The following is a 20,182-nucleotide window of genomic DNA, read 5'->3' on the forward strand; positions in this document are numbered from 1 at the left end:
TCATTTAACGTTTTGAGATCAAGAACGTGTTATGCTTTTTCCCCTTAAACAATTTACACGGCCAGTTTTTCACTTTACATTATAAACATGCCCGTGTCAGACAACTTATGTCGGTTACTATTTGACCTTTTTTCTGGTGTGTTTTTTTTAATGCAACGCGTTCGCTGTTTTATTAATTGCTTATCTATTCTTGGATCATTATCTTTATTCCACTTGGTGTCTCTTTGTTCATCAGTAAAACAAATTTATACAATGAGATTATATTGTGGCGTATTGCCTGTCAAACTGTTCGGCTGCAGGGTAGTCTTTAATCGCCAGTTTGAAAGTATAGCCTACACAAATAGGTATTTTCAGCACATTCCATTAGCAGTGTCCCCCAGCCCTCCATGAAAACACTTTCTGTCTAGAGTTAGTATAGTATTAATCAACACCACATTTAAGGTATAGAAACTAGAGCAACCGATCTTGAAAATTCAGTCGGTATAATACTTATCTTAAATACTATCTTAAACTGCAACATACACTACTAAGAATATACGAAGAATAACTTAATTTAAAAGCTGTGTAAGAAACGTGATAATACAAGTTACCCATACCTTTCCCAGAGTTCTGTTCTCCTCTAGGTGATCTTTGAATATATGTATATATGTGCGTGTTTTAAGTAATGGCTTGCATTTGAGCCATCATTTATGCTTGTAAATGGATATTTCATATGTTTTAGCTGAGCATCCTTTCACTTATCCATCTAAAAACCAATAAAGGGAATGCCATAGAAACATAAATTGGTCTGTCTCCCTGAATCCATGCCTTGCTAATGTACCCAGATTAACTCAACTGTAAATTGTCTCCTTTGGCTGTCTGTCTTGCTAAAAGTTTCTTATATGATTCATGATTTGGACTGCTTTTAACAGCTATTGGCTAAGCAATATGGTAAATGTACAAGGTGATGCAAATGGCATTAGTGAGAGAGGATGCACAGGAGCATGTAATGCAGTCAATACTACATTAACTACTGATGCCCAATTACAGAAACGGGGAGAGTGGCTTTTAGGAGCATTAGGACTTGCAGAAGAGCTGAGATCACCTGCTGCTCGGTGCCTAAAAGCTTCACCCTTTGCTTGCTGGGTCCGACTGTGCTTCGGAATTTTGGCACAGACATTGAAAGTATGGCTTGCTGCAGCAGTGTCAGTCAGACATTTTGTCTGGTTCGGAAGGAAGACTCCCCATAAAAAGGTTGTAGAATTACATTTTAATACAAACCTTTTAAAATACTGAATAGTCCTTTTAACTCGGCTTGTCCCGTTAAACTGTATATAGTATCAGGCACCACATCTGTACAGATGCTGAGGCTGATGTGCGAGTATAGTTTTAGAAGTCTTGTGGATTGCAGAATGTTGAAAAGGAACATATAATGCAGATCTATTTGAGAATTCACTGTTTTGGCATAAACGAAGGGGAGTCTATTTGTTGTGTTGTCCAAATCAATTCCTCGTCCATTTATAGTCTGGCACTATTTTAAACACTCTTGAAATATCGTATTAGTTATGTGACCTGTCATAAGCCCAGAGTGTGTTGCCAATCTGTCTATTGGATTTTAGATACTGTCAAAATAGAAACACTGACAATATGCAATAAGAGTTTTTCAAATACCATCAATTCTATATGGTAGCCAGTGTAGCAAAACATACAGTAGATGGAAAGTTTTCTGGTTCATTCCGCTGTACTTGTTTGTCAGGGATGTCTGTCTGAAATATCAAAGTGTATCAAGTCTTGTGTTCATGTTAAACTCTGCTAGCTTTATTACACTTTTATTTTCTAACCATGAGCAAACACACTGGAATGACTCCTATCTTAAGCAAGTAGAAGGAACTTGATTGAGTTAGTCAGTCATATTTGAGAGGAACTTTTTGGAGATCAATGCCAGAAGACTGCCTGTTCTTGTACCTTTTCTTGCATGTTTAAAACACAACTGTTAGAGACCGTTTTTTTAATTAATTCTCCCATTTGTCACTATACTGGCATGTTCCTGCCTTTCACAGCTGTGTTGTCTGCTTCAGAAGTGTTGGCTCACAATAAAACTTGATAAGCCCCTTTTAGGCTAGTGTTTAACATGTCAAGATATTTTTTTACATTTTTATATTGTGTAGTGAAAAACATGGTTGTCAAACAAAATGGTCCATAGTAGGGCTTTGTTAAATAGGACTGGTTCCAGTTATGGATCTTTCAAATATGATGCGACACAAACATGTTGACCTTACTGTTCAGATTAGTTTTCAGTCAGACTTAGTACCAGGTCCAAATATTGGGTGTGTAACAATTAATCTACTGTAGTATTGATGTCTGTATCACAATGCTTCCTTTGGCTAATATTGAGATGGAGGTGTATGTCATGATACCAAGAGCACTGCATAGCAGTAGCCCCCAGGTGATGTTGGTATGATGCATGCTACCCCTCATTTAACTTTTACTTGTTCACAAAAATGCCTGTCATTAACTATCATTTATTACACCAAGTAACCTCTCAAGACCACCATATCCTAACCAGAATATCGTTACATTTCATTTCACGACCCAAGTGTATAGATACACCCCTATCAAATATGTGAGAAGCGGTCCACTTTTTTAAAATTCTTTTCTGCTGTACATTATTTTTATATTTTGCAAATAAATGATAATTACCATTGCTCTGTAAACTTACGACCCTTTAAGCAGACTGTCTATTGAAATTTTGTACATTCATAAAGCATTTGATTGAAAAGCAGTGTTTCAAATAAATACAAGCCAGTGATCTGTTGGCAGTTGTAATAAAACCTGGGCTTCAGGCGCTTTTTTTTTATTTTGAAATAAGAATTGCTTTATTTTTACTCAAGTTACCATGGTAATTCTGTCTTGTAGCAATGCTGTATTGATTTAGAAAGTGGGCAGTAATATTATGTTATTTCATTTCTCCGGGTTGATTTCTAATTTCCACTTGGAGATTACTTTTTTATACATTTTTTTCACTTTCTCTAGCAATGTAATTCTTCCCCCCTGTGTTTGCTATTTTCCCATCTTTTTGGCTTGCTCCTTATTTTAAATTAAACTTTCAGATTTTCAAATATTGAAATGACATCTGTGTGTTTGTTCCAAGGCTTAATACAATATTACAGCTTATTTTAAAGCTTAACATTTGGAACTGCGGGCTTGTGCTTTATAATACTTGTTATAGTAGCTTATACAACATCAACCGTAGTTTTAAGAAATGTTGAGTCCGATTCACAAACGTTTACAATATGACTGTTCATGCAAGGATAGAAAGACTCCTATTGCACAATATTTTCACCCATGCCAGGTTTTAAAGTGCTTGAGTAGCCGTAGTGTAAAGGTAACAAGCTCAAATATGTCTTCTTAAACTCCCAGAAATCAAACTGCAGTACAATGGGAGTCTTATTTCCAGCCCTGTGATGTCCTTATTGGTTCTCCTAATTTCTTTTTTTAAATAAATGTTTAATTTATTTTATTAAACATTCTAAATGCTGCCAACATTTTAAATCATTTAGATTACTGTAGCTCTCCCAGTTTATGTTGGATTTCATAACTTTGCTACAGAAATGCCCCTACTTTCAGAGTAGTGATTGGTTAACAATCTGATTCGTGTGCCTCTGATGTAATACAAGGTTTGTAAAGGTTTTTTTTTTTTTTTTTTTTTTTAGTTTTTGACAGAATTTAGTTATTTAGGTCGCAAACTCGCACACTACGTGATTAACTCGCCAAACGCCTAAACTGAAATGTCTAAAACTGTTAATGGGGCTCTAGTTGCCAGACAAGGTCTTTCTCAATGTCTATCACAAGCAAGATTTGGTCGTTCAGGTAGTCCAATTTTAGGGAGGGGGAAGAATTGTATATTTAGGGTCAGTAAATCTACTATTCTCCCCAAGTGCACTGAAGCAAATTTAGTGTTTCTTGAACAGATTGGCACTTGCTATTCAAGGAGTATGATTACTAAACTGAAAAACAAATTGCCGTTCACTTCAAATTCAGCCCAAGATTTAAACACATGATTTGGCTTTACTTTAAGAACACCAAGTTGCATAGAAGTGATGGCCTGTCCCAGTGGAGTTGGTACTGGTAATGGTACATATGCTCTGCTGAAAGAGGGTTTACAGCTACATATTGATGATTTTACAGTAGGTGGTTTTTAATTTACTTTCTTTTGGTCTTTTAACTGCCTGCTATTCCCCCGAGTAGCTTCCTAGTAGCAGACATGCTGCCACGTTCATTGTGAGGTTGAGTTCAGATCCCAACCTGACTGCCAGAGTGGAGTTTGAAGATGTACGCCCTCCCGGTGTGGAACGTAATAAGAAAATAGCACATTATTATTTATTTTCAGTGTTTGGCTGCCTTTGGTGTCACTTCAAGAATTGGTCACAGATAAACAAAAGTATTGGCAAACAGAAAACAAAATATTAGTTGAAGGCTGCATAAATTAGTGCAAATGTTTGAGCTAGTAATCATCATAATGAATCATTTGTGGAAATTGAACACTGTTTAGTAATTGCACTTGGGTAACTATTTTATCCGCGTGAGTTGAACAAATCGATCTACCATTGAGCTTACTAAGCACCAGAGGAGACTTGTTAAATAATTTCAGAAATGCTCCCCAGATACATATTTATTAAAGTTGTTTTTCAAGATATAAGCCCCAGAAGCTTAAGGGTGTGCAAAGTGATTGCTGACTTCTGTTTTCCAGGAAGGCTAGTAGGGACTTGATATGTCCTGAGAAAATTCAGCCGAGTAAACTATGAAAAATAATGCTTTACTGCTAAGATACAATTTCAATTTGTCCATCCAGATTGAAATTGAGGAAAATATTTAGAAACTAAAAGCACTGTAATGTTGTAGAAGTCAAAGCAAACCTGTACACAAGCTGTATACAGATTGCAGAATGCTGCTTGCCCAATAGTCTAGTCTAAGATCTGTCTTTTTTTTTTTTTTTTTAAATGGTGATTTCAGAAGTGACTGCTAGCCACTGTGCAAACACATTTAGTTACCCAGGTAGTTAAATGGAATTGGTAATTGATCATTCATTTTTCAAACCTCGATTTAAATTGTGTTCAGGCTTTGCTGTGGTCATTCCTGCAAGGGTTGCAACTCGGTAAACCAGAGCTGAACCACTGCATTTAACTATTTAGTTGAAGATGATTGGGAATTGATGACAGGAATTAAATAAATAAATAAATAAATATATAATATATATATATATATATATATATATATATATATATATATATATATATATCACACACACATACAATAGTTGTATAGTACATTGTGCCCAGCAGACAGCAAGTAGTGAGAATGTCTTGCTTTCAAACCTAGGGGTTGGAGTGTTTTCCACTTTTGAAGTATCTACAGTGCCATGCACAAATAGAGCACCTGTCTCCAGACATGTGTTTAAAATAGGTGCCATGTAATTGCCAGGATGGGGAGGGATTTCATAAATCATTTTATGGCACTTGGAGTGAAATTTCAGACTGCTAGATCTCTGCCTCATGAATATTTTTTAATGCAGGTTAAAAGGTGTGTTTTTTTTTTTGCACTATTCCTTTTAGATGGCTAAAAGCTGCCGTGATGGTGCTAATGGTTTAGTCAAGAATCAACATTTGAAGAGCCGTTATTAAGGATACAAAGTTGTGCTTCCTCTGGCTTTAGTGGGTCGTGCTTCACTGCTGGTTTATTAGGACTGTTAAGCTGGAAACTTTGCTATACTATCTCTGTCTTTAATTGGAACAAATAATATACATTGTGTTGCTATATCTTTTCATTATTTATCACGTTACCGGACACGTGCTTCTACTGTGTGACGGGAAGTAACTCAGAAAAGTGTTTGGCATTGTCAACTTCACACAGGCAGTCCAAAAACAGTCTGACCAACCAGAGACTCCACATGAGGATACCAGGACCCCCTTGACCCCCCCCCCTTTTTCCACCACCCTCTTGCTACCACTGTGAGTTTCATAATACTTTTTGTTAAATGTACAACAGTCCCTTAAGTTCAGGATTACTTTTTTCTTAAACCCAATTTAGAAATCTGGATTTGCAAATATCAGATGGTATTACAATATTTTGTTTGGGGTCCAAGACAGCGCCTTTCCTTGGCTCGGCCAGTGTAACTGTTTAAATTTTAAAATACTTGGTTTTGAATAGTAGCTGAGCTTCTGCAGATACTCTTATTAGTCTTGGCAGATGCACCCGGTTCCACTGAGTAAGCCATCTGTTGGATGGGTGGAGAATTTGGAAAATCAATTGGCATGTACAATATTAAGTACACTGTGTCAACAATCCTGTAGGCAGGAAGTTGTTGGTGGCCCAAGGTTTACTTTTGAGGTAGTAGTTTATCTTCAGCCAGGAAAAATACTCCACAAATCAGTAATGGAAGTGGCTGAAGACTATTCATGACCATGTGCCTTGCCCTGCCCAGACTTTTATTCTGGGTTTTATTTGCTTCACGGTGTATGGTTGATTTTCTTTGGGTAAGGGCGAAATTTAATAGTCATTGTGGTGTCGCAGTCCTCTGTGTGAACCAAAGCTGTTTTTAATATTATAGGTACTGCCAGCTTAGAATTCTGCAGTCAAGCCAGAGATAGGACACTGTTCACGAGGCTGAGTAAAGGTCTTCTAGGACAAGTGTATACATATCATTAGATATGAGAATGTAAGCTAGATGGAGGTAATATATATGTTGATTTTGTGCTTCAAGGATCAGTGAATTGTTATTGCATTGTGTAGCTCTTGATTTAAAAAAACAAAAAGTTACCTTGGTAGCACATCCATTATTAGTCAAGATGGAGATTTCCAGCAGTTATTGTCAGGGATCTTCATCCGGAGTTCTGAAGAATTGATTCAAGTTTACTGGCCTGGGAACATAACCTTTGAACCATGGTGTAACGAGTTGTATGAAATGTCCATTCCATGTTGAAGGAGCTACAAAAATTAAGAACCTGCCTTTTGAGTAAATGCATTTCTGTTTTTAAAGAAATGTTTACTGTAAATGCCTTCATAATTGAATAATTGTACTGTAATGCTTTAAAACATACCCTGACTTTTTTTTTTTAAACCTTCTATATCAAAAGGGTACCACATTGATCTGATTTTCTGATTGCTGTAAAAATGGAACTTGAAATGGCCTTACATAGAAAAAGGATGTTATCTCTATAATGGAAAGTACATGGTCTGACAGTTCTAAATGCAAAGTTAACTGTACATATTCTAAAAAGATAAGCTCTTTTAAAAGAGATGACAGCCTCCTGTGCTAAGTATTAATGGCAAATGAATTTCTCTTGGAAGATGGTTGGCAAGGTAAAAGCTCTTGCTTTTTAAGAAATGCACTCTCTGTAAAATTTGAATCATTGAAGACAAGAGGTATAGTTTCTGTGACACCTAATGACACTAGAAGGTCAATGGCACTTGTATCTGTTAAATGGATTGGATTAAGTGGAAGTAACTTTTTGTACTTCAAGGCAATTGAGCAAAAGAGGTGTGTGTGTTTGTAGAGGGAGGGGTGTGCGTTTTTATATCTGTTATAAATAACAAACTACAGGCTTTTGGAAAAGCATTCTAAATGTCTTTCTCTTGTACTTGATGCTGCAGAGGTGGCTAAGACCTTGATCACTGAATTAGTCAATTTTGAAACCTAGTATATTCTGTTTGCATGCCAATTTTAATTTTAAAAGGGTGTCTGGTAACCACACTACATGAAAACATTAGAAAATACTTTGGAAAAGCTTTATTGTTTATAATAGACTCATAACAAACAGAAGCAGGAGGGTGTGGGGTTGGCAGAGGTGTAATGGAGTCTTCATGCCACAGGCCATTGATTTATGGACAGAATCTTGAGCAAGATATTTAGGCAAATGTCAACTGTTCTTCCATTTTGTTTCCTGTTGCCGTGTACTGTAACTGTACTCAAATGGCTTAATGTTCAGCTAACACTACAGTCGTTAATGAAATGGTTAAGACGGAGCGCTCTTTTAGTAAGCTTTGCGTAAAGCATGGGGGGGGGGGGGGGGGGGGGGGGGACTGATAAACCAACTGAGTGCTTCACAAGAGGTGGGTTTGTACAAAATCAGTTTTCTTATTTAAAGCAAAGATTTTGAATAGAATAACTAATTAGCTGTCAAATGGCAAATTAAAGATTGTGGTGAGATCCCGTAGGGAATGCAGAACTCTATTCCCTCGCCTGTATATAAGCGCACACACACACGCTTGTGAACTCTCTCTCCTCATTAAGTGTGTTTTTGGTTTAGTGCAGTCCTGACAAGGGAGCACTGTTGCAGTACCTACAGTGAGAACCTCTAACAAGCCATGAAATGCAGGTAGACTGCCTTCAGCTATAGTGGCTTCAATTTGAAGCGCATTAGTTTCATTTCCACTGAACAGTGGTATTTATAGTAAGTTTCTTATCCTAATACGCTTGATTCAAGGAGCTTTTTTTTTTTTTTTTTTTTTTTTTGCGAGGAGGTAGGGGAGCCTCAGGGCAATCGGAACACTAATTGATGGCTTACATCAGCAGCAATGGGCCAATTAGCCATCTTTGGCCAGTTAAAAGTAAGAAATCTGATGCCCGAATGCCATCAGAGCTGTTAATAATTTTAAAGCCCATGCTCAAAGCTTGTTGTTTTTTTTTTTTTTTTTTTTTTAAAGGGGGAAATACTTATCACATACCCACAGTGAAATGGGTCAGCATTGTTTAACAAATCTGGATCCAAATATAAAGAGAGAACATTGAAAGGAAGTTAATTTAATACAGAATGCGAACTGGGTGCTGTACAAAATCAACTGCTCCTGGTGTTTGTGGTAGCAAAACATGTAATTTTGCCAGTGAATATGGCAACCAGTGCTGTACAAACTGAGCAAGTCTTTCATTCTGTTGTCGACTTCCTCTCCTAAGCATTGTCTGCTGTAGTCTTCCTTGATTTACAATCGCCACCTACAGTACTGTGTCTTGGTTTGTTAAAAAAAAAAATTTAAAACAAATGCCTCAAATTAGTTCTAATTATCTTGAATGAGTTGAGCTGTAAGGCATGTATATTAAATGTAGAAAACACTGAAGCAATTAAAGAACTTCAAGTTTTAATTGCAGATATCTAAACTTCACTGTAACTGTTGCGATTAAGTCTCAGTGGGGCTTTTGTAAAATAAACAAGCTGCTACTGTAAATGGCAAAATAAATTACTAATGCAAACACATGCATCCAGTTTAAGGCATGCAATAAAGTGAAGTGTGTTTAAGAACAACACCTTGATGCAGAATACAGCATCTGTTGACCCTGTATTTTATACTAACAATGTTGTAACTTGTTTTTGTGTAAGATACCTGGCTTGGGATAATGAAATTCCAGTTTTTGTCATTGAAGCTTTAAGCAGTATAAATGAAAGGATAGCCTTTTGGATTTATGCAATTTGTGTGTGTACTTTAAAGTGCACACTAGGGGGTATCTTAACTTTCTTTAAAGAAATGTACACCATCTAGAAACCGTTATGCCAAATTATCTAAATAAGTGCAAGGAGTACTGTACAGTGTTGTACTTTTAATCCTCGAACAGTGGTGTGTTTTATTAAGTTTGTTTCCAAACCTGGAATAGAACACTAGCAATAATTTGTTCTATTAGATGGATCAATACCTCGGTTTGTGAGAAATAGTCTTAAGAGCCGTTGTCCTGTGCTTTCATCCATAGCAGACCTGTTCTGCTGGAGGAGAGTGGTGTGTGAGTGTTGGCAACAGTGGCCTGAGGGTGGCTTTTAGTAGAAACACAAGTGTCACCCACAGATAGACTATTAGTGTTTAGTGCAGTTATTAAATGGGCTTTATTTGTCCTTTAGGAGGCTAAAAGGCACACAAAGTGGGAGCTGTGTAACAGGAGGGCAATTTGCAGGTTGTGTTGCTCCACTTGACTGTTGCAGTTACAAAAGTGTTCAAAGAGCAAGCAGCACAATACATAAGCTCCTTTCACACTGGCACTAGTACCCGGGTCCCAATCCCACGTAGTGAGAAATCACGTACCTGGGTCCCAGCGACCCACTTCAGGATGTGAGTCTACACACTTTGACCCGGGCTGAGCGAGACAAAATGCTTGACAGCCGTTCCTGAGCAAATGCAATAACAAACAGCCACGCTTGCGTGAACCTTTCACTCCTGCAAGGAATGTTTCTGTTTATTCTGTTTAGCCAGATTTTTGCTGATTGAGACACACAGAGCCAGATTGCAGCAGGGATGAAGAAACATTTGCTCTAATCAACATTTGTGCCGACTGTTCAATCCAGAGAAGCTTGGATTGAAGCGTCGGTATCCAGCTGCTTCTTGGGCACATACGCGTGTTTGCGTCTGTCGCCTAGGTCAACCCTGCTTTATCAAAAGCAGTATGAAATCACATACCCAACCAGGGTCCTGCTCGGGTAGGTTCTGACCCGGGTAGATCATGCCAGTGTGAAAGGGGCTATAGCCAATACGTGTTCAAAGGCACTTGAAGGGAACATCCCTCCTTAATGTCAGAGGAATATTTGGAGAGCTCCTGCAGTTGGCGTGTGTTAATATTTCAATTACAGTATGTAACATGACATAAGCTTTTTATAAAATGGAGTCTGAATTTGGTTTGACATTTGGTTAAAAATTACTGCAAAGGATTGAACACATTTATAATACACACACTTCCTCCTGAGAAGTAATTGCGGGGGGGGGGTATTTAATTAATGCCTACAGAAATTGTACATCCCCTTGAACATTTTGTGTTAGTGCATCAGTTTCATACATTTTAAATGAGGATTTTTTCCCACTTATCTACACACCGTACTCCACATTTAAGGGGGAAAAGTTTTTATTGAGAAATGTATGTTAAATGCAAAACTGAACGATAATAATTGGATAAGTCTCCCACCCCCTAATACTTGGTGGAAGCACCTTTGGCAGCAATTACAGCTGAGTCTGTTGGTATGTCTCTACCAACTTTGCACACCTAGATTTGGCAATATTTGACCATTCTTCTTTGCAAAACTGTTCAAGCTCCGTCAAGTTCTTTGGAGCACTGATGGAGAGCAATCTTCAAGTCATGCCACAAATTTGATTGGATTTGGGTCAGGGCTCTGACTGGGCCACTCAAAGACATTTACCTTTTTTGTTCCTTAGCCACTCCAGTGTAGCTTTGGCTGTGTGCTTTGGATCATTGTCATGCTGAAAGGTGAACTTCCTTCCCAGTTTCAGCTTTCTTGCAGAGGGCAGCATGTTTTCCTTCTATCCTGACAAGTCCCAGTCCCTGCCAATGAGAAACATCCCCATAAAATGATGCTGACACCACCACGCTTCACAATAAGGATGGTGTTCTTTGGGTGATGCGCTGTGTTGGGTTTGTGCCAAACATAGGTTGCATTTAGGCCAAAAAGTTCAATTTTGGTTTAGTCAGACCACAGAACTGTTACATGGCTACAGAATCTCCTGAGTTTTTGCATACTTCAAACAGGATTCAGGATGGGCTTTCTTGAGTAATGGCTTCCTTCTTGCCACCCTACCATACAGGCCAGATTTGTGGAGTGCTTGGGGGATATTGTTGTCACATGCATACTTTGACTAGTCCTGGCCATAAAAGCCTCTAGCTTTTGCAAAGTTGCCATTGGCCTCATGGTAGCCTCTCTGATCAGTCTCCTTCTTGCTCGGTCATCCAGTTTGGAGGGACGGTCTGATCTAGGCAGGGTCTTGGTGCCATACACCTTCCACTTAATAGTCTTGATCGTGCTCCAAGGGATATTACAAGTCTTATTTTTTTTGTTGATACCCATCCCCTGATCTGTGCCTTTAAACAACTTTGTCCCAGAGTTTTTTTTAAGTGCTTTGGTGCTCATGGTTGAGTCTTTGCTTTTGAAATGCACTACCCATCAGAGAGAACCTATAGGAACTGCTGAATTTGTTCTGAAGTCATGCGAATCACTACAATTTAACACAGGTGGAGGCCACTTAACTTTGTGATTTTTGAAGGCGATTGGTTACAACTGAGCTAATTTAGGATTGCTATTACAAGGGGGTGGACACTTATCCATCCAAGCTATTTCAGTTTTTATTTAAATTTTCTACAAGTTTCTACAATATTTTTTTTTCACTTTAAGTTGTGGGGTAGGATGTGAAGAACAATGAAGAGAAAATTATTGCATTTTAATTCCAGGCTATAAGGCAACAAAAGGTGAATTTTGAAAGGGGGTGTAGACTTTCTATAGGCACTGTAATACTTTTTTTGTTCAGTTGCTCTCCCCTTTGATTAACATTAGCCTTCACATGAACTGCTTTTACACATTTTCTTGTACTAAAAGAATTAGCCCAGCACACACACATTTACAATTAAGCATTTGTTTAATTATTAAAGCAATGCTGCTGTATTTGGTAACAAAGTGCTTTTTACATTGACTGCGGGCTTGAACCACAAAGTTGAGTATTGATTCAAGAGTTAAAATGAAGACTCTTGAAGGTTATTTTTGCAAAGTTTGTGGTACTGAAGGCTGCTACTGCTTTTAAAAAAAAACAAAAAAAAACCCCTTTTTGTAGTCCTGTTTTGTTAGCAAAAGTTCACCTTGTTCTAACTTCAAAGATGGACAAAGTTACATGGACAAAAATGCTTCGTTGGGCCAGCTTGGCATGAAAGCGCACATTTTGAAATTCTCAAACATTCCTTGCTTTTAATTTAACGTTGGTTCTGCAAAGTGTAAACAATGTTTTACGATTTATTTTAACCGCACTTGGATTCAAGCAGACAGGCTTGAAAAGAATGCTTTTATCACAGCACTTTAGTGGTATGCTGTATTCAGTAAGTACACTGTACCTCCTGGCAACTGAAAACGACAGAACACAATGTGGAATGGCAATGCAAATTGATTCAATACAAAGTGGGAGACAGAAAGCATATGGAGAATGGGGGTTAAGGAGTTGCAGTTATGCAGACCAGTAGTTAATTTTCCCTTCTTTGTTACAGGTGTGCCAATGCTCTCTGTACAGCCCAAAGGGAAACAGAAGGGGTGTGCTGGCTGCAACAGGAAGATCAAGGACCGCTACTTGCTCAAGGCCCTTGACAAATACTGGCATGAGGACTGTCTAAAATGTGCTTGTTGTGACTGCCGTCTTGGAGAGGTCGGGTCCACCCTGTATACGAAAGCAAACCTTATCTTGTGTCGCAGAGATTACTTGAGGTGAGGAATAGAACTGAATAGGGACCAGATACTTAATAAATAACACATTTCATAACAACACCAAACGAATTGCTGGAAACCTTTCAATCTGTGGACTTGAGATGCAAGTAGGCTTGGACTGTTAGTAAATATTAACTTGGACTTCAAAAGAATGCATTCGGTTCTGGTCAGTGTAAAAAAAGTTGCATATAGCAAGATAGACGGGGAAACTAGAGTAATCCCACTAAGGCACCCACAAAGACTTATTAATGTTCTCTTGTTCCGTATGTGCTTTGCAGAATTAATAACGATATTTAAAGGTGTTTGAGCATAGGTTAGCGTGCAAGTACTGTAATAGAAACTGGTTTTGGTGTAATGCAGCTCCATGCAGGCTGGCTGTTTGCTCTGGGCAGCATGATGTTTATTCCCAGTGACTCAAGAGGTTCCTTTCTCCTTTTCGGCCATCTGTTTGCTAAATTAAACATTGATTATTTCCTGGGCGTTAAGACCTGCTCCCAGGGGCTTCCCACTGAGCTCCTACTATTTATCTCCCGGACTAGCCCCTTGGGGTCCCATGGCCAAACACCACTGTCTCCAACCTCTTGCTTGTCCATTTAGTTGTGCAGCCCTATATGTGAGAGTGGTGACTTACCAACCTGGGACAAGATGTAAAAAGGATAAATTAACATCTAGCCCATTTCACTCAAATGTTAATATTGTTAAGATAGTCTGCAAGGGCAGACACACTTGGTGCATCTGTCAAAGTGCAGATGCTGGGACAAGATGATTTTATATGTGAGTATTTATATAGTAATTATTGACAATGTATTGGGAGACTGCATTTGCTGCAATTGTTCTAAAAGGATGATCAGTCTCAATTGTGGTCACAGCTGAGGGCCAAAATCTAGCATTTTTGAAGTTCCACGATTTGCCATCAAGCTTGCCTTTTTTATAGCAAGGTCTGAACAGTTAACAGTGAAGCTATACTTCAAAAGCAGACCTCAGAGTGCTGGATTGGAAGGGTTTCTTCTAGAGCTGCTCTAATTCTTCTAATGTCTTTTACTGATGACTTTATTCTGTCTAGCCCCTTTTTTTTTGCTTTCCCTTGTAGAAACTTTCCCTCCTAAGGAGTAATTGATCTGGCTGTTTTTTTTTTTTTTTTTTAAGTTATGCTTACTGGGGCTTTTAATCTTGGAAATTTCTCTAATTGACTAATCTGAGATGTATTTAAACCCCATTCAATATAGAATTGAATGTGTCTATCCTAAACATATAATAACTCTTGCATTCATAATAAGCGCTAAAATAAATGCATTTTATGGGGGGGGGGGATTTAAAGGGAGTTTTAGTGCTCATAGCAGCAAGTGTTTTGGTTTCTATATTCTGAGGACTGTTAGTTCATTCTAAATTCAGGGGCCATGTGTGTCCTCCCCTTTTTTTAAAAGCTCTTCTACAGCGTTTCCTTTATTTTAATGTTTGGCTGGTAATTTTAAATTTAGAAGAATGGATGAAATATACCTATTTGGAGAACAGCCATATGCACATTAGTTGTGAGTGGCTGTACACCAAACCAGTGTTTTTTGTCCTTTAGAAACATGACAACATAATGAGTGTACTCACATTTTCCACAGACGGTAAATGTTGCCCAAACATCATTGTTCAGCCCCTGAATCCACTTGACACTTTCATTTAATAAAAAAAACTGGAGTTTATTAGTATTTTGCTACTCTGTTTCATAACCGCACAGAACAATAGACCAATTAATTAGCTTTTTCATATTGCTAGGATTTTGTGACCTAGTGCTGCATACTTGTCAGGGGTGAGTAACAGTCATGCTTTTGATTGCTAGCACTGCAGGCCTGAATTGGTTTGATCTTGTAGTTATTAAATATATTGAGGGGAACAGATTAGTCATTCACTTATCAAAGCCAAGAAAGGTATAACTGAAATTAAAAATGAGCACTTTGTGTAGTAATACATTTTTAAAAACCCACTGCAAATATTAGACAGGTTGACTTATGAAACAAGATTGTTCTGTTAAAGGCTACTTTTTTTTTTTTTTTTTTTTTTTTTTTTTTTTTTTAGATCTGTTTCTTGTGGTGTGAATCAGATGCCTTTTTAATTTAAGTGCTGTATTTCGAACTTCGTTTTTTGTATTCCCAGATGGTGGAGCAGTGTAGGACTTTGATAAATTCAAGATGTTTTCTGTTTTATTAAAACCATACATAAAAAGACTGACTGTGTTGCTCTTAACCCATACCTTGTCACTTTGTAAACTACATTTTAATAACATTTACCATTTAAGTTGCCTTTCTAATCGCAGCATTACTGTGTGTGTGGTGTTGACCCAAGAGGTCAAAACACCTCATTTTGCTTTAATCTCACCAATTTAACAAACCCACAAGTTTGTGTATCCAGTGAGGAGAAACAAATCCTCAGTAGGTCTAAGATGGAATGATAAAGCTTGTTTAACAAAAACTAAGACGGGGAGGTGAAGGAAGCATTCGTTTCTGAAGTTGCTCTGGCTTTATTCAAACAGTCTACTGGACAGCTGTCTTGGCTAATCCATACTTCCCCTTTTTTTTTATAGAATTGGTTTAATTGTGGGAGAGGGGTATAGGGTTTTGTATGCAAATCATGTTGGGGTTTCCTATCACTTTTGTGTAAACTGGAGTGACGGGATGTTTTTAGATCTGGAGCAAGACATTCAATCTTTAAGGTAATGACCATTTAGAAAAGAAATGTTTTATGGGCAGCAATAATTGACCTGATTTTACCTGTCTGTACTTCAAAGGGGTTTTGATATTCATGTTTTGATATTCTACTGCATGAAGGTAGCACCAGTAAATCTATTTTGTTGTGGCTACTTGGGCTAAAAGATCTGCCTCTGTACAGTAAAGCAGGACCTTGTTAGATATGATATCCTGTTCATGAAGTATAGTTCAGCCCAAGCATATCATGTCTATCATCTGAAATCAAAAGCTTTTTTGTTCTCTTACTAAAAGCAAATGGACTGATCACTTTAAATTGATAAACTGACCCAGATTTATGCAGTAGACCCACTAGCTCTAATCCATTAAAAAAAAAAAAAAAAAAAAAAAAAAAGCCCCCACCCCTCGGGTTATTAAACTGAATGGATTAACCTTCTGGCCTCCCCTCCATGCTCTGAACAGAATATTCAAACAACTGGAACCTGGTGCCTTCCTTGTTTGAAATCTAAAACCAGAAGTGGTACAAAAAGTAAGTTGAGGCGACCTTGTTTCTGGTCACCTGATATGATGTATATCAAGCAGTTTGACTCCCACATAAAGGGGATGTGATGTCTTTTTAATGCTTGATGTTGAAGTATGTCACGAGGTAACGCTAGCCAAGGCCTCTACATCGTTTGAATGTTCGACTTCTTGTAAAACAAGGTGGCGGACTGGTTAATAACTATTTAAAATAGCAGGTGTACCACAGCCTACACTTTTTGGAGCCATTTTAGGTGGCTTCTAGACAATTTCTTTCAGGCTGTGCAAGTTGTAAGATTAATTAGAATCCTTATCACACTTTTGCCCTTTTTTTTTTTTTTTTTTTTTTTTTTTTTTTAACAAAATGAGTAATCGGCTCTTTTTTTTTTTTCAGTTAAATTAAACTGACAGGAAGCAGGCTGTTGGTTATGCAAAACAAATGGCTGATTTGTAGCTTTGCGCCATTTCCATTTAATTTTTTTGTAATATGCTTCACATCACACTATGTCCTAACCTTTTAAATACTGTCGGTTCTTGCTAACATCTTTTGAAGGTATAAATCTGTACCTCCCACAAAGATGGGAAGTGCCCTTTTTAGGAGAGGTTTAAAGCCTTTTTTTACAGTGGAGTTTTTTTCTCATTGTAGTAACTTCTACTGTATTTCTATATAAGGTATGCTTTTTTAAACTTGCTTCATTTTTTGTTTTTGCATCTGATTTGGCAATGCGTGCATTACTTAGATCTTCCCTTTTTTAATATGATTGACATTTCAATGGAAGAATATATATTTATTTTTCTTAAGTGTGATAGTGATGGAAAGTGCACAAGGTATAATTTTGTGTGGGGGGGGGGGGGGATTTTGGAAGAATTAAACAAGGCAGAGAAACTTCTGGTATGTGTCAAAGGTAAATTGATTCACATGCCCAGTCTCTGACTTGAAAATAGGTCAAGTACGCATTTTAAAATTTGTACTTTCATTATAATTCTCATTCTCCAATACAGTACTGTATTTCTTACATGCTAAATGCTGTTTGTCAACTTTCTTTAGAATTGCAGGGAAACGAGGAAATTTGTATTAAGACTATGACCTTGATCATTCTTATCTAATAAGCTTACAGAAACCAAATGTACCTTCTCTATTCAGTACGCACATTGGGAACCACCTATGGCATTCATCTTCAAGGTTATATTCCTACTTTTCCAAGATGTGTTTTTTTTTTTTTTTTTGAAAAAGAAATGGTATCCCTGACTTAAGGAATCTTTTAACTTTTATTGCATTTAGAACAGAGCCTCCTGTGTAAAGTGGGGGACTGCTGGATTTGGCTCAATCCAAGTTTTTATTAGTTGCAATGGTTACAAATAAGCATTACCATTTAATTTGGTTGTCTTTAGACCTGTTTCCATTTGCTACCATGTGCTAGGAGAAACTCTTTGAAGAGGGGGATTAGAACTATGCGATCACTTTTAATTGGATCATTAGCAAAGAATTGGTATCTACATTGGTCCCGATTTAACAAAGACCATGTGTGTGCCAAGGTATTTGTGCGTTTGACGTTTTTGCAGACTTGCTAAACTCCTTTTGCAAGACGTTGGCTCCAAGAATCCTTTACTAGGATCAACTAGGTTACAATGTAAAAATGTTTCCCCTTCCTTTCCAGGCTCTTTGGTACTACTGGGAACTGTGCAGCCTGTAGTAAGCTGATACCAGCCTTTGAAATGGTGATGAGAGCCAGAGATAACGTTTACCATTTGGACTGTTTTGCCTGTCAGCTTTGTAACCAGAGGTAAGGAGAAACAAAGATGTTACATTACAGCTCTTGACATGACCTTTTTGTCACCCCAGACCAACATGATACCATATAAACCTACCTTTGCTTTCTTCAGTGAGGGGTGTGTGTGGGTTTTAATATTTTAAATAGCTGTATTTGCAGTTGCAGAGAATTTTAAACTATCCTGTTCCAGACATTTTTTTTTTTTTTTAATCCTGGCTGTTCTTTCCTTGGTTTTTCCTTATGACTCATCCCTGGTTTCTGAAACAATGTCTGCTTTTTTTTTTTTAATTTGTATTTTGTAATTATTTATTTTTTAAATCAATGTGGCTGACAAGTGGCAAAGGGTGCCACAGCAAAGAATTATTTGGCCTGCTGTGTAAATAACATCTGCAGCTATCGTGTTTGCGCATGTAGGTTGAGTGCTGTTTTAAAGTAATGCTGTAAATCAGTCACTTAGGCCAATGACTAGGTCCCAACTGGAAAACCGTTTTTACAGTAGCAAATTAAGCCACTGTTGCCTTTTTTTGGAATAGTATACATTTACAATGAAATGAGGTATGAAGTTCAGAAAATTAGAGATCAAATTAAAATAATGCTCAAATATTCAACACCGTTGGTATGTGCAGATAAATTAGCATTTTAGATGTATTTGCTATGGAAGCTTGACTAATGGCACCCCACATAACCACTTCTATACACCAAGCCAGATGCTAGCAGTGGTTGAAGATCTTGAAACCTGTTACATCACAGGGGCTGTGAAGCCTTAAAATCAGTCAATAGCCTGAGGGTACACCACCTCAGTGTGCCAAACATGAGCGGAATGGAATCCTGTTGAAAAGGCTGCTTTGAGCTGGTGACGCTGCTTCTGCACAGAGTACCCAGCAACCCCATCACGCTGTGTAATTGAAATCTGGAATCTCTACGCATTGCAAGGGTGAGCTCTGTCCTCAAGCTGGCTGGGGCTGTGATGTAAGCTTGTAATTTTGTGGAGGGAGAAGGTCAGCACCAGCAGTAGCAGTGTGTTAAGCAACAGAACACAATGTGCTACCCTTCTCCAGTGATGTACGACTGCATTACCTTATACTGGCATAATGCATATCTGCACATAATTATGTTGAGCAGCTCTTGGAAAGTAGTTACTGACGGATATAAACCTTGCTGAAATAGACATCGATTTAGTACGCACCTTATTGGCCCCATTTTAATAATACTGTAATTGGGATTTTGAATTTAATTGAACAGTATTGTGTTCATCAGATTTATGAAATTTCATTTATTCTGCCTCCTTGCAGGTTTTGTGTAGGAGACAAATTCTTCCTAAAGAACAACATGATCCTTTGTCAGATGGACTATGAGGAGGGGCAACTGAATGGAAGCTTCGAAACGCAAGTTCAGTAGCTGGAGCCCCTTCCCACGTGCTGAAGCGTTACTGGATAGATGTTCTGCTGCACTCCAAGTGAGCAGCATCTGTCTGCTTGCCTGCAATACTTTTGAATAAGCAGTTACAAGTTAGATGTACACTTGTGCCTGCTTAGCTGAGCACTGCATTGCCTGTGTATTTGTGAGTTATTTTGGTTGTTTTTCCCTTTTTGGGTAGGGTTCCTGGGAGGGTCTGTACAGTGTTTTTCTGTATATATAAACTGGAACATTTATTTTATGAAAATGTAATGCAATTTTATTACTAGTGTGAATTAAAGATTCTTAAATGTTTCCTGGGTTTTGACACTTACTTTGTTAATGCAATGTTTTATAATGTAGATAAGATTATTGAAGGTGTACTACCTTTGGCTCTAAGTAAGGGCTCTATACAGTGCTCATGAAGAAACTTTACATTTTTCAATTTGTTTTAGCCCTACAGACTCTTCTCTTGTTGCCCCATTTGAGGGAGGGAGGGGGGGGGGGGTCAATTTCTATTCACACACCCAAGACGTCCTTCCTTCCAGCCTGTTTGTGCTTTCCACGTGGATTGCTGTGAGACTGATCTGTGGGGTGGGGGGGG

General features: G+C 37.9%; 1 protein-coding gene across 2 annotated transcripts in view; it reads left to right on the forward strand.

Annotated features, from left to right (window-relative positions):
- The window catches only part of LOC121295055 (rhombotin-1), a 21,036-nt gene extending 1,143 nt beyond the window's left edge, over positions 1-19,893 (forward strand). The window contains exons 2-4 of one of the 2 annotated variants that reach the window (XM_041219353.1): positions 12,989-13,202; positions 18,070-18,195; positions 19,476-19,893. In XM_041219353.1, coding sequence (XP_041075287.1) covers positions 12,989-13,202; positions 18,070-18,195; positions 19,476-19,581 — 446 coding nt within the window. In that variant the 3' untranslated portion in view covers positions 19,582-19,893. Of the gene's footprint in view, positions 1-12,199; positions 13,203-18,069; positions 18,196-19,475 lie in introns of those variants that run through there. The other variant, XM_041219352.1, reaches the window with a different exon arrangement.
- The last annotated feature ends 289 nt before the right edge of the window (positions 19,894-20,182 follow it).

This window comes from Polyodon spathula, chromosome 19, assembly GCF_017654505.1.
Source record: "Polyodon spathula isolate WHYD16114869_AA chromosome 19, ASM1765450v1, whole genome shotgun sequence".
NCBI lineage: Eukaryota > Metazoa > Chordata > Actinopteri > Acipenseriformes > Polyodontidae > Polyodon > Polyodon spathula.